The sequence below is a fragment of the Ipomoea nil genome, unplaced genomic scaffold, assembly GCF_001879475.1.
Source record: "Ipomoea nil cultivar Tokyo-kokei standard unplaced genomic scaffold, Asagao_1.1 scaffold0345, whole genome shotgun sequence".
Taxonomy (NCBI): Eukaryota; Viridiplantae; Streptophyta; class Magnoliopsida; order Solanales; family Convolvulaceae; genus Ipomoea; species Ipomoea nil.
The window spans coordinates 75,643-90,000 of record NW_017616773.1 but is presented as its reverse complement, the minus strand read 5'-3'; the positions used below and the strand labels follow the sequence as shown (position 1 = coordinate 90,000).

General features: G+C 37.1%; 1 protein-coding gene across 1 annotated transcript; it reads right to left on the bottom strand.

Annotated features, from left to right (window-relative positions):
• Positions 1–12,563: 12,563 nt before the first annotated feature.
• On the bottom strand, positions 12,564–13,309 carry LOC109171700 (basic form of pathogenesis-related protein 1-like). The gene has a single exon (XM_019320764.1). It carries the CDS (start codon positions 13,241–13,243, stop codon positions 12,737–12,739), a length of 507 nt encoding a protein of 168 aa, XP_019176309.1. The 5' UTR covers positions 13,244–13,309; the 3' UTR covers positions 12,564–12,736.
• Positions 13,310–14,358: the final 1,049 nt, after the last annotated feature.

Below are 14,358 nucleotides of genomic sequence, written 5' to 3'. Positions count from 1 at the left end.
TATATATATATATATATATATACATGTTTATACGTATACATGTACCTATGCCTATTCTTAGTAGGATTAAATTTCCTAAATGGGCTTGGGTTAGTTTGGATGATAACATTATTTGGGCTAGGCAATCCTTATTGGGCATATATAGTATATACATATATATATATATATATATATATATATATATATATATATATATATATATATATTCCTATACATATATATTGAGCTCAGGATTTGGGTAAAGGTTCATGATCCATCGTAGGCCACCTCAATCAGTTAACAGGAATTAAATCCTTCTTGACGGAATTAATTACATAATTAATTCAGGATTTGGAGATCGTAACACGGGGTGTGACACTCTCCTCCCCTTACAGGAAGCTTCGTCCCCGAAGGTTAGGAATCATTTAGGGGATAGATGGTCACAATTAGTACGGTAGTCGTATATGGAAGGTATTTACTGGGTAATATATAGTTATTTATATCTATGTCTTCTCGGTCTTGGGAAGGACTGGGTTAAAAAGGGTACAAGAAGTGCAGGTTTTAGGGCTCAAATTCGAGGGACAGGCTAAATAGGAATAGGATCAATGTTTTCAAGTTGCAACTTAGGAAAGAAGGCTGCTATTTTGCATGGGATTGTTTGGAATGAGGGATCAAGAATGAGGTTTGGAGTGGTGGACTGGGAAACGGTGTTTGATAGACAAGGGAAGGAAAGGGATTTGTCTACGACCGGCTAAGGACTCTTGGCTTCGAGTGATTATTCCTATTTGAAGCTTGGTTGTGATGTAAAGACGGACTGATGATCCTTTTTGTTAATTTTTTCTTCCCAAAGTCTTGGCTTTGTTTGACTCCAAAGTTTTTGTTAATCTTTTCTTCCCACGTTAAAGACTCATCCATCTTTACTGCTTTTGAAGGAGTTCTTGTGATGGATTTTTGTGCGTATTTCCCTAGAATGTTCAACAGTTTGGGCCTAGTCGGTTAGCAGGGCTAATCCCCAGGTCTTGATTCTCGATTCTCGCTGACGGTTCCCAAGGAACTTCGGGTTGTCTTCATTGCTTTATTGAGTTTCATCCCTTCCTTAGCGGATGAAATTCTTAGCAAGACTTTATGTTCTTCCCGAAATTTGGCTTGTTGCGCTTTTTTGGTGGTATTTTCAGTAGTGAGGGCATTTGTCACACTTTTCTCTTTCATGGAATGCATTTGTTCGGTTGTCCTTGTCATCGCATGGCGTCCTTGGGTGTCGCACGTACTTGTTACGGTCCCTAGTAAAGCCATCAAGGCTTTCGTGCAAAGATGAGGTCTTCACTGCAGCGGTGATTAACGCATGATACCTTCCATGCATCCGCTGATCCCTTACCTAACAACTATCTTAATATTGAATCAACGAACACCAACTTTCACGTCTTTGGGCAGAGCAAGGGTTTTATACTACTCTAAGGGTCTCAACGGGGTTTCAAAAGGGGGGGGGGGGGGGGGGGGGGAATATAAACTTAGAGCAATGGCAATGATTCCAATGCTCATAACAACTTAAGGTTTTCAAGGGCTCGAGTTAGGCGCGGCAAAGGGTGAGCAAAGGCATAATGGTTGTGAACTGTTTTCAAGAATAATTAATGATTTGGGGTGGGAGTTTTAATAAATAGGGATATAAAGATGCTGAGGTTCCAGGGCGGACGATAATTTAAGCTGGGGTAAAGAGGTCGTAAGACATCGTTATATACATACCTTGCATCAAGGATTCAACTTAGCAGTGCCGTCCATCCGCTACTTCACTTTCTTGTATTAATTAGCGTCCCAATTCTCTTTCCTGTTTGTTGTAGCTGTAACCTTTACTGACCGAGATAAGGTAACTTTATCAGGAGGTGCATGCCACTTGCTTGAATCGGGGGTCGTGGTAGTTGAATCCAGGTTTGTGAGTAATGCCGTCTATCTTTTTCGAGTTGTCATTATGTCCCGATGTGACCATCATATCTCAATTGCTTTGCCTTAGCAGTCGTCCAAGTTTTCCTTCTCTTGGTCACAGTCTTCATCATGTTCTTGGTGAGAACTTAGAATGAGGCGATTTACCGGGTATGTGTATAAATGCGGTTTATGGAAGTAAACATTTCTACCCACACCCTTACCTGGTGTCTTAACTAAAAGAACTGAAGCTAGGCAAGGAACAAGTACAGGGAACTTAAATGAAAGTGATAAATTCAAAGCCTCACCGCGCGTCCTAAGATTCCTATACCCTAAGTACTTAAATACCTAGAGTTCAAGCCTACTGTCCTAAAGTCCCTTTCGAAAGATCTCAAATATTTAGAATTCAAGCCTAATGTCTCTAAAGTCTTATCCTAAAGGTATTGTCTTAGGGTCAAACTTAGGCTATGATACCATCTGTAACACCCCGAAATTTTAAAACTTTTCAATCTTATAATATGAAGGAAATTCTATTAAATAATTCCCAAATGGAGCATTCTAAACATAAGTGTCTGGGGTGTTATGCCACATCCGAACTGGAGAACTCAGATGCACAGGCTATTTTAACTAACTATCCTCCAATATTGTCATTACATCATTCAAGGCACACATGCCGAAAAGGAAAGACTAACTATCTAAGCCGAGATCCTCTAGTGCGCTCCGGTAGCTAACCATTTGTGCCTGAAAGCCAAATATATCTGTTCAGCGAATGATGCTGGTAACCTACTCCAACGAGTTGAAATACAATATAAGTATATATATATATATATATATATATATATATATATATATATATATATATATATATATATATATATATATATATATATATATATAGGAAAACCATTTTGAAGCAGGAAGATATATACTTTGGATGCTCTAGATTTTAAAACCAGGAATAGACTCGACAATTAAGGATAGGCACATTCCATGGTCATAATCAAGCATATAAAGACACTAGCATATATCCTAGAGTCACAGATCCACTTTACATCATTCATATCATCAATCAATTCATATTTTATCACATCAGCACACTTTGGTGGCGCCACGGGATCCATCGCATGCCCCAAACATGAGGGTTAGTGCATAGAGTGCTAACACGGCCCCGCAGCACCCTACCTCATACTGCAACATGAAGGAATTGACCGCAGCTAATTGTATAGACCGTCGATAGTTTCAACGGCGGATCACAGCCCCACACACCGCTGATGCGTTCAGTCGGTGGACTGTGATCCTCTTTTGGGGACTGCGAACCTACACACCGCATGACGAGCTCAGTCGGTGGGTCGTAGCTGATCATAGCCCTACACACCGCCTGAGGGATTCATTAGGTGGACTATGATCTTTGGGGACTATGACCATACACACCGCTGACACATACACTCAGTGGATCGCAGCGAACCATAACCCTACACACCGCCTGACGAACTCATTCGATGGGCTATGGCCTTCCTCGAGGCTAGTAGCCCTACACACCACCTGACGCGCCCAGTCGGTGGACCACAACACACGAGGCCCATGAGGTGGACCGCAGGCCTAGAAGTGAGTCACTGACCGCAGCCAGGATAATGAACCGCAGCTCAGGTATAACCAATTTGATCGCAACCAAATTGGGGTATCATGCACACATAACACATAGCAAGCACATGCAACCCATATTAACACATTGGGAAAGGGGAGAAAACGTGTAACAAAACCTACGCGTGGTCATCAACAACTAGGAATAATCCTAAGGGCTTCATACTTCTTTCACCTAGGCCAACGGGATACCAATTCAACTAGCAGGCGATACACAAGACTCTTTTACCCTACGTATGGTACCCGAAAACATCAAACTAGAGTTACGCACGATAAGCAGGGTCCGTTGGGACACCACGAGGGACAGGGAAACATCAAACGGGGAAGCCATAATCCCAAAGTGGGAGAATTTCAGTGGGTAGTCGGTGGGTGGAGGGCCACCCGTCGGGGTGCCCGCTGCCGGCGATGTCCATTCGGGCAGCGGGTAGGTGGCGGGTCCCCCTACCCCCACATACCCCCCACTGACTCTTCTTCACAATATAGGCCCCGGGATCCTTTGTGGAACCCGAAATATAAATGTAGACATTTAAAAACACAAACGAAGAGACCACGTAGTCAAATAATGGATCAAAACCAAGAATCATGTTGAACACATCCTAACATGACTACTAAACACAATTAACACCCGAACATGCGAAATCCCACCCAAATATATCAAGAACATCATGATATCAAATTCCCAATTTAACCTAGGGCTCTAATCACATTCAAATCATCAAAAATCGTATTTTATCTTTATTATCAAGAATCATCAAGATTTATCAAAAACATCACACAATCATCAAGATCCTTTTATCATCATCAAGATCATCAAGATCACATATAAAATCATCTCATCAATCTCATATCGCAATTATCATAAAGGATTTCATCATGACACAAGCATATAGAAGGAGCCAAAGAAGAAGATTATAGCAAGGGAAATAGATTTTGTTGAGACATGGTTACCTTATTCGCTTATCAATCCAAAACACCGTCAATGGAACCTGTGAATCAAATCAGACTTTCACTGAATAATCAAGCTAATAGAATAATTAAAACCTAAAGGATTTGAACACTAGATTTTCTCCAAACACCAACTGTGTCCTACCAAACTATGCTAATCCTCCCTACGGTAATCATTCGCACTAATAATTCACAATAATCAGCTAAATCAACTACCAATAACCCAAAAGATTATCAATTCGTAATATATAAACATGCCTAACATGAGATTCGAACCCTAGCACTCCCCTAAAGCCGTCCGAGTTTTGTCGATGTCTTGATGGAACGAAGGAAGGGGTTGGGGAAACAAGGGCGATGGAGAGGTTGTTGAGTTGTTGGGGTCGTTGCTGTTGTTGGGGTTTCGCCGAGGGAGATGGACGTAGAAAGGAGGGGGGGTTCTTGTCGAGGTCGAGAGAGAGAGAGAGAGAGAAGGGCGGTATATATATATATACAAACGTTTATACTAGCTATACGTATAGGACTATGTGTATAGGTATGTATATTTATATCTACGTATGATCTGCGTATCTTTCTCTGTCCATCCATATATATATATATATATATATATATATATATATATATATATATATATATATATATATATGTGTGTGTGTGTGTGTGTGTGTGTGTGTTTATACGTATACATGTACCTATGCCTATTCTTAGTAGGATTGAATTTCCTAAATGGGCTTGGGTTAATTTGGATGATAACATTATTTGGGCTAGGCAATCCTTATTGGGCATATATAGTATATACATACACACACACACACACACACACACACATACACACACACACACACACACACACACACACACACACACACACACACACACACACACACATATATATATATATATATATATATATATATTCCTATACATATATATTGGGCTCTGGATTTGGGCATCGTGGGCCACCTCAATCAATGAACAGGAATTAAATCCTTCTTGATGGAATTAATTACATAATTAATTCCGGGTTTGGAGATCGTAACACGGGGTGTTACAACTGGTACCTTCAAATCTGGTCTCAAGAATTTCCCATACTCGTTTTGCTTCTTTTACACCGGTGACGAAGCTAAAGACTGATTCATGCAGAGATCATACAACAGAATTCAGTGCTTTATTGTTCAGATTAGAGGCCGTCATCTCATCTTCTGTCCAAGTCTCGATGGGCTTTGCCTCAGTAGTTCCATTAGGATTCTGAATAGTTGGGTGACTCCATCCAGAGAGAACAGTACGATAAACCCTGGTACCTTGTGCCTGGAGATAGATCTCCATACGAGCCTTCCAGAAGGAATAGTTGTGACCATCCAATTCTGGTGGTTTCATACTTGCATCTATCCTGAATCAAAAGACAACCACCCAAAACACACAAGCAAACAAACTGCCAACAGACAACCAGGGACAACTTCTTAAAAGAGAAAACAATGCAAAAAGGTCTTCCCGTAAGGATCAAGTCACTATGTAGACTTAAAAGCTCTGATACCACATGTAATTTTGCATTTCCTCAATTTTAGAATATTAACTGGATTAAACGACTGATGAATTATACTGACAGATTCAGAGATGTGAAGTCTGTCAGTTAGATAGATCGCTGATTCGTTTGCAGAGAGAGTAAACTAAAGTAAACAGTTAAAACGACACACAAGATTTTTACCCAGTTCGATACAGTGTGTATCTACATCTGGGGGATGATCGCAGAGGCGTCCAATCCACTAATTCATAATCCAATGTACAAAGGTACAGAAACAATAATCTCACCCAAGTGCCCCACACAAGGTACGTACCCAGTCTACACAGGTTTAGTGGATTGTTGAAGTCGGAGAGTCGTGTATACAGAAGTCCAATGAAATCCCTTCACTTAGAGAGCTAACTCTAATGCAGTCCACTTCAATGACGCAGTCCAACGTTGATCCCACAACTGTGTGATCTTAGCGTCCTTTCGTTTAAGCAACGATAGTTCTTCTCAAGTTCTTCATCATAATCACCAAGAACAAATTGTCTTGAGAAGAGACATGATAATCAAAGATATGATCTTCAGTATAGTAAGGACTGTTTCTTTCTTCTTAAAAGCGTAACCCTAATTCATGACCGAATGAGGGTACTTATACTTCCATAGCAAGAACACTCTCCAAAAATATATCTGATTGTAGATGGTAGGACGATATGTGAAGAATGTAATCTTAAAGATTCGGTCCATACCTTTCCAAGACAGATCCGCTAATATTCTTTCCAAAGCTGACTTCTTAAACCGCGTTCAGTAAAAAGGAAACATCTTCCTATAACTGATCTTCAGTGTCAGTACGCCTGTTGCTGTATCTGATTAATCAGTCTTCTGTAAAGCAAACCGACACCAAGCTAACCCTATCTTTGTTTGCCATAATAATATTGCCAATTATATGTTGGGGTTTTTTGGATAAATAAAAACACTAACAATAGCTTCTGCCCAAAATCTTTTTGGTAGCTCGGCGGCTGATATTGTGACTCGCAACTTCTTTGAGTGTTGTATTTCTTCTTTCAACTACGTCATTTTGTTACGGTGTTCTTGCGGCAGAAAGTTGGTGATGAATCCCTTGTGAAGTGCAATAAAATCGAATTACATTGTTTACAAATTTGGTTCCCCGATAGGTTTGAATTGTTGCAATCGTCATGTCCTTCTCGACTTGTAGTTGCTTTAGTAGCTCCGGCAACTTTGATTCAACTTCATTCTTTTTCTTGATGAATATTGTCCATGTCTTACCAATCATCAACAACAACCAAAGTGTATTTCTTACCACTTAGGCTTACCAGGTCTACTGGACTGAATAAATCCATGGGTAGTAGACTAAGGGTCTTGATGTTGATTCTTGAGCTTTTGGAATTGAAAGATGCTTTGATTTGTTTCCCTTTCTGGCATACATCACAAATTTGATCTTTCTTGAACACAATGTTGGGTAGACCTTCAACTAGCTTACTTCTTGCAAGCTTATTGACGGTTTTGAAATTGAATTGATTTGAAAGATGCTTTGATTTGTTTACCAACTTGCTTCAATTGAATTGCTCGCCACCAAACATACGGATTCCTTCCTTGTACTCCAATCAACAACGTACATATTTTTCTTTCTCGATCAGGCGAGTACGACTTCTTTCGTAGATTCGTCTTTGACTTGGCACTGGTCTTTGAAAAATTCTACGAGGTAACCTTTGTCGCAATTTTCCTTGTGCTAAATAGGTTGAACTTTAATGCTTCAACGATTGATACGTCCTAAATTCGTAAAGACATTCTTCACAATTGTTCCCATTCCTTTTGTTATTCCGTATCGATCGTTTCCTTAAAAAAAAAAAAACTACTTTAGGTCCTTCGATGCTTTTGAACTCAACTAGACTAGCTTTATTGCCGGTCATATGTAAAGAGCATCCGCTATCGAAATGCCAAATTTCCTGCAATAAAGATTAATTGTTCTTAGGTACCCAGATTTGTTTGGGTCCTTTTGTATTTGGCATCCACCTATAACACACTGATCCAAGAGTAGGTGATTTGTAACCATTGAAAAATCTATAATCATAACGCACTTTTGAATAATGATTCGGTGCGGGTTGGGAAGCAGATAGTTGCTTGAACCTATATAAAGTAGAAAATCTGGACTTGGTCCATGGTTTGTCTACAAGCAACCAATCTTGTTCTGAGGGATATAATCTCCCAGCCCCAATTCTCGGAATTCTTCCCATATTCCTATGAGGTTTTATTTCACTTGACTCGTTGGTTCTCCTTTGAGACACAAAATATTTCCTTTAAAAAAATTTTTGCCTTATCGAGATATTATTTTTTCGATACGGCCTCGCAACATTTTTTCCGAGCATTAATTTGGTTTCCAACTCCTTATCTCATTATGATATACTGACTATTCACAAATTTTACCATTGGAACTTTATTGACTAAAGTAGTAGTAGATAGTCAGTTCCTCATGGGTTTGAGAACATGATGGATCGTCACCCAATCCGGCTTTATCTCCAGCGGGTTTTTGCATACATACCATTTTATCCATTATTTTGGATGAATGTGTAAATGATGCGATTACTTCTCGAAGGTTATGTTCTCTAACCTCTCTTTGCTTTGCACTCTTCTTGAAGTCGAACATTTTCGACTTTTAAGTTACTCATTTCATTTATAACATTTTGCAATTTCCGTGCTATTTCTTCCTTTTCAAGAAGCACAACCCTAGATACTGACTATAAGAAATAAATCACTACTCATAATTTGTACTTTGAATGCAATGCAGAAAAATATTTCAACTTGTTGGAAATTTATATTGTAACGGAGATTAATGTTTCAGATGTACTACCATCAAAAACTTAAATAATATTTGGAGTTGTGGATTTATAAATATTATTTTAGTTTAGTAGAAAGAAAGTTGGGAAATATGAATATTGCGTACGATTGAAATCGAATAGTACTTAGATTGATATGCATGATTCGTTGGTTTTAATGATTCATTGGTTTTAACGAATCGTTGGTATTTAACGAATAAATTAATCAATTCGGTGAGCTTGACGAATTGATTCGTTTAAATACGAACTGTGGCACAATTCATTAATTAAATGGAAGATTCGGTTGTATTAATTCGCTATTTAATGAGCGGACGGTTGACTGTTCATTTCGTTAGTTATCAATTTGACCGAAGGAATTTAAAGAAATCATTGATTCGGGTTTAACGAGTTGATGGAGCATGCTTTTTGTTCAATTCGTTGGATCACACGAATAAGTAGTTTTGTTGGCTTTCTTTCGTTGGTTTCGTTGGCATTCATTCGTTCGTTTCGTTTGCAGCTTGCATGAAAAGGAGTATTTAAGTTAATATATATATATATATATATATATATATATATATATATATATATATTTTTGCTTAGCTTATTCATGTTTCATGCATTATATATATATATATATATATATATATATATATATATATATATATATATTTGTATATTACTCCATGAAATTGAAGGTAGTACTTATACTATAATTATATGCACTAGTTAAAAATTGAGCAAAAAAATTATGACTTTAGGCTACCCTCCTTTAATCAAGGGTAGTGTATTATTTAAAAAAAAAATAACGAGCTGGGCGGTGTTTTAAACAAGGGACGAGGAAACATCATGGCTTTCCACGTCCCGCAGATCCGCTTCCCTGTACAAGGGTAGCGGATGTTCATATCTATACTAGTGATGGTTTATATAATTATATTTGTCATGCCTGATGTATCTTTTAAGATATGTCCTATGGGAGTTGAGTTTTTAAACTGCAGTAACTTCCATGTAACTTCTCCTAATTGCTATATTTGCATCTATAAATATTAAAAAAAAAACCTCTGAAAATATGACATGCAATAAACTTGCATTAAACTGAGATATATCACAGTGCTACATTTCTGCAAAAAATTCTTAAATAAAGCAACTTAAGTATTTCATTCATCTTCCTGTACCCCATAAGATTAAATCTTGAACTTTGTTTCTTTATATGAAGGAGCTTTAAAGCTTATATGAAAGTGATAACACGCCTGCAGATTTCATATCCCCACTTCCCTTCCCGTTCACTCAAGAATTTCTCCAACACAACTTACCAGAGTCTCTGTTCCATTTCTCTTGTGAGAATAGAGAAATCCACCCGAGGCTTGATTTTACTCTTATTTCCCTCAAGTCTCAAACATTTACTGGACTGAATGACCAAGACATTATTTTTTAGACTGCCTCTGATTGTCCCCCTCAAAAAACTTAGCCTCTCATGGAAAGTGATCAGACGATGTCAAAGGTGCACAAAATTCCCTCACATATCACTCCTTATTGCAATTTATCAATAACCCAGATCATGTCATGCCAATGATTATTGAAAAAAATTCATAAAGATTAAAGAGCATATCAACATGAAGCAAAACCTTAACACTCCTAGTAGTGCAATGAAATTCATCAGAACAAAACAATGACATAAGCAACCAAGTCTTCTCTTCTTTGAACTCATCTTTAAACATGTAGGTAACACAAGCACTGGCTAGTAAATGGTAACAAGGTTCTACTTTTTATTCCAAAAACTATCATCTAAATATATGTACAAAACAGACATACCAATAGACCCAGCATATTGTTGTTTTAGCAGCAATACAAACAAACAAGCACAGAAAATATGGCACCCGGGAATTTCTATATATGTCTACATCTTATACACACTTCTATGATTTGGCCATAAGAGAAGCACTAATTGGGTTTAGCTTCCACAATAGATTAGATATTTAATAACTTCTGAGGGTGTTCAATCAAGTTCATGCTTTGTGAGTGTTGAGCCATTAATGTGCAATCCAACTATCAGCTTAGGCTTTTAGCTGAGATGGAGCACATGCTTCAATTTGGTATTAGAGCCATGCCAAAGGTCATGGGTCGTGACGTGTGCGCCACCCATAAGCGACTCTGGTCCACGTGTTGCTTGGAACCCACCGCACACGTGAGGGGGCGTGTTGAGCCGTTAATGTGCAATCCAACTATCAGCTTACGCTTTTAGTTGAGATGGAGCACGTGCTTCAATTGTGAGTACCGAGGTGAGTAGATTTGCTTTCAATTGGACCATAATTTTCTATTCATAATCTTAGGTAAGCATCTATTTTAATGTTGGGTTCAAACAAAGTCATCAAATCACCTCTTTTATAGGTAATTTTCATTCCGTGCATTGCATGAGTGCAATACTAGTTTGGTACAAAATACAAGTGAGGTTGTGTTTGAGGCCAAACAGTGAAAATTCCACCAAAAATTGAAAATTCCACTGCTTGCAAAATATCACAAAACCGAGAGAATATCTCTCATTTTGTGCGTATGCCGCGAGGCGAACCTGGGCCAATTGAGGCATTTCAACTTTTTAGTACAATAATGTTAATTAATATATATTCACATACACATTTTCAAAGTTAATACTTTTGTTTAAAATAAGACTTGTAATATTACAAATGTAGAAAATACTTCCAATTATTTGAACTTGATTTTTTATATTACTAAATTATGTGAGATTAATTAATTTATTAACACATGCATTATAAAAATTGATAACTTATAAATATTATAAAATGTATTATAAAGTTTATTTGATTTATAGTTACTAAAAAAATTTATAAAAGATTTAATATTTATAAAAGACGTTTTGGAGCAGTGCCCATCCCCACAAGCCAATGTTATATATTTTTATTGCATACTAATTTAGCCACATAATCTCACTTTTCCTTTGCCTTAATAAATCAAACTCTATGTGTTCCCTTCTTTTCTTAGCCGTTTACATAATCTCTTATCAAATTGCTATACTTAATCTTAATGCCATAAATTATGCAGCTAATTGAGTGCAGAATATTAAAGAGTGTTCTTGGATAACAAATATACTCCACAAGTATGACTGAACTCACAATGGTGGGATACCATCAGTATTATACACGAACCCAAAAAAAAGTATAGTTATGGCTAGCCAGAAGGAAAAGAAAAAGTTCAAAATTGAACTCACAATATTTGTTTAACAATAAATACATTTATATTTTTTAAATATATATATTTTATTTGTATAATGCACTGTTTGCATTTCACAAGAACATACTAATCAAGAAAGAAAATCAAGGAGGTTCGCCCACATACTAAATACTTTACAATCATTTAATATTTCAACCACTTTTTTACAAGATTGTAAGATTTTAGAATTTGCACATAATGATGATGTTTTTGAGAACTAGTTTTATGTGTTCACAAAAGAATAAAATTATGCTTATCATTTATTGGCACATTTGGTTTTAAAAAATTTAGTAAACTTGACTAATGAGTAGATTATCAATTTGATCAAAAAAGTTCTTTTAGAGATAATAATTTGTGAAAATGTGACCTTTATTTTTCCTTAAATTATGTAGTTAATTGAGTGCAGCATATTAAAGAGTCCTCCTGGATATGAGATACACTCTACAAGTATGATTGAACTCACAACGGTGGGATACCAAGTATTTATGCATGAACCATGAAAAAAATATTCAAGAATAGCTAGCCAGAAGTAATAAAAGAAAAAGTTCAAATTAAATTGAATTGAATCAACATCCATATATGCATGAAACAATATTTGTTTCATGATAATACATTAGTGTAGTTTTTAGATATTTATATTCTTTTTATATAATGCACTGTCTGCATTTCACAAGATCATAATAATCATGAAAGAAAATTGCCTTTAATTATATGGTTTTTCGCCCATATAGTTACCCGGAGGGTAATAGTTGCAGGAGACAAACATCCAACCAGTTTTGCACGTAACCCTAGCACAGCCAATACTCGTGCTACCACCCCAAACCGCCTGCGTATAATGGTGGCACTCCATGCCGCCGACGCAAGCATTAATTTTGTGGTCATAGTCCTTCTTCTCATCCATCCACGACTTCACGGCATCCGCCGGAGACAATTCGGCAGAGGCCAACGCAATGTTTTCCCCATACGCCTGGTTAAAAGAGTGCTGCGGCGCACAGTCAGCAGACCTCTTGGCGGCATAGGATTCGGCGAAGTCTGCTACGGTGGAGTTCCAGTGAACAGGTGGAGAGCCAACAATTTCTCGGGCCGCGTTATGTGCAGCAACAAATCCTTTAACGCAATCAGAGTCACAGGCGGATTGTACGAAAGATGTTTGGGCAATGGCGGCAAAGGTAATTATGGCGATCGTGAGCTGCAGAAAAGAAAACTCCATTTCCTGTTTATTGTGATTTGCTGCAATAAAAAAGGAAAAGTAAGAGGAAATGGAAAAATGTGTCTCTATCTGAAGAGATGCAATGACCATTGGCATTGTGTTATAAGGTATTTATAGGATTGTTTGTATCCTAAAAGAATGGATTGCTTTTAATAATTTCTATGGCTTAGAAATACAAGAATAATGGTCACCTCACAAATATAATATTGATCAGCGCATGGAATGCATTTAATAAGGAAACACAAATATTTTATATTATATATATTTATAGGTAGAGTATCTATATATAGGATAGGAAGAAATTAAAGTTAGATACGTATAGTAGGTTGAAAAAAATTGGTTCTGCTAGTCTAGAAGGAGTGAATAAAATTTTAAATAATTTTTTATTTTACTATATATACACACACATATAGAGAGCAGACTGCAGAGGAGAAGGAGAAGAGTCCTTGACCAAGTTGGACTTTATCTTGTCCTTTACTTTGTAAGGTTCCCATTATCATGCCAAACAATTCTGCATGTCACTATGATGTTACACTTGTATATATGCTTTGCAAGTTTTTTGTTGTCATGCACATGGCTGGAAATTATGTAATTTCTGACCACCTGAAAGTGATCTTATATCAAGTCAAAAGCAAAAAGTGGTCGGAAATAGCAACAAAGGTTTTTCCGGATACCCAAAGTGGTCGGAACAAGGCTTTCAACTTGATTTAAAATTATTTTCAGGTGGTCGGAAATTCCATGATTTCCAGCAATGGCACTTCTTTTTTGATAAGTTGATATGTACAAATTAAAGTGTTCATTTTAAGATATTGGGTCAAAGGTGTAAACACGTATGAAAATTGGTCTCAGAAACTTATTTAGTTTTATATATTTCCACTTATAATTTAGACTACTAATTATCTTTCTTCATTTAGGAGTTCTAGGGATATGGTAATGATGGTTTTATATAAGGTGATTGTGACACCCCAAAAATCCACATCTCAATCCATGGATTAATTGAGTAATTAATCTTATTTTATTTGAGGAACTAATTCCTAAAATCCTGATTTTTAATACTCAAGGACTAGTATTTGACTAGTCAACCTTAAAGTTGTGTTGTACCTTGAGCTTTGAGG

Excerpts from the sequence above, each read along its gene's own strand:
- LOC109171700 (XM_019320764.1), bottom strand. The coding sequence starts at position 13,243 with ATGGAGTTTTCTTTTCTGCAGCTCACGATCGCCATAATTACCTTTGCC.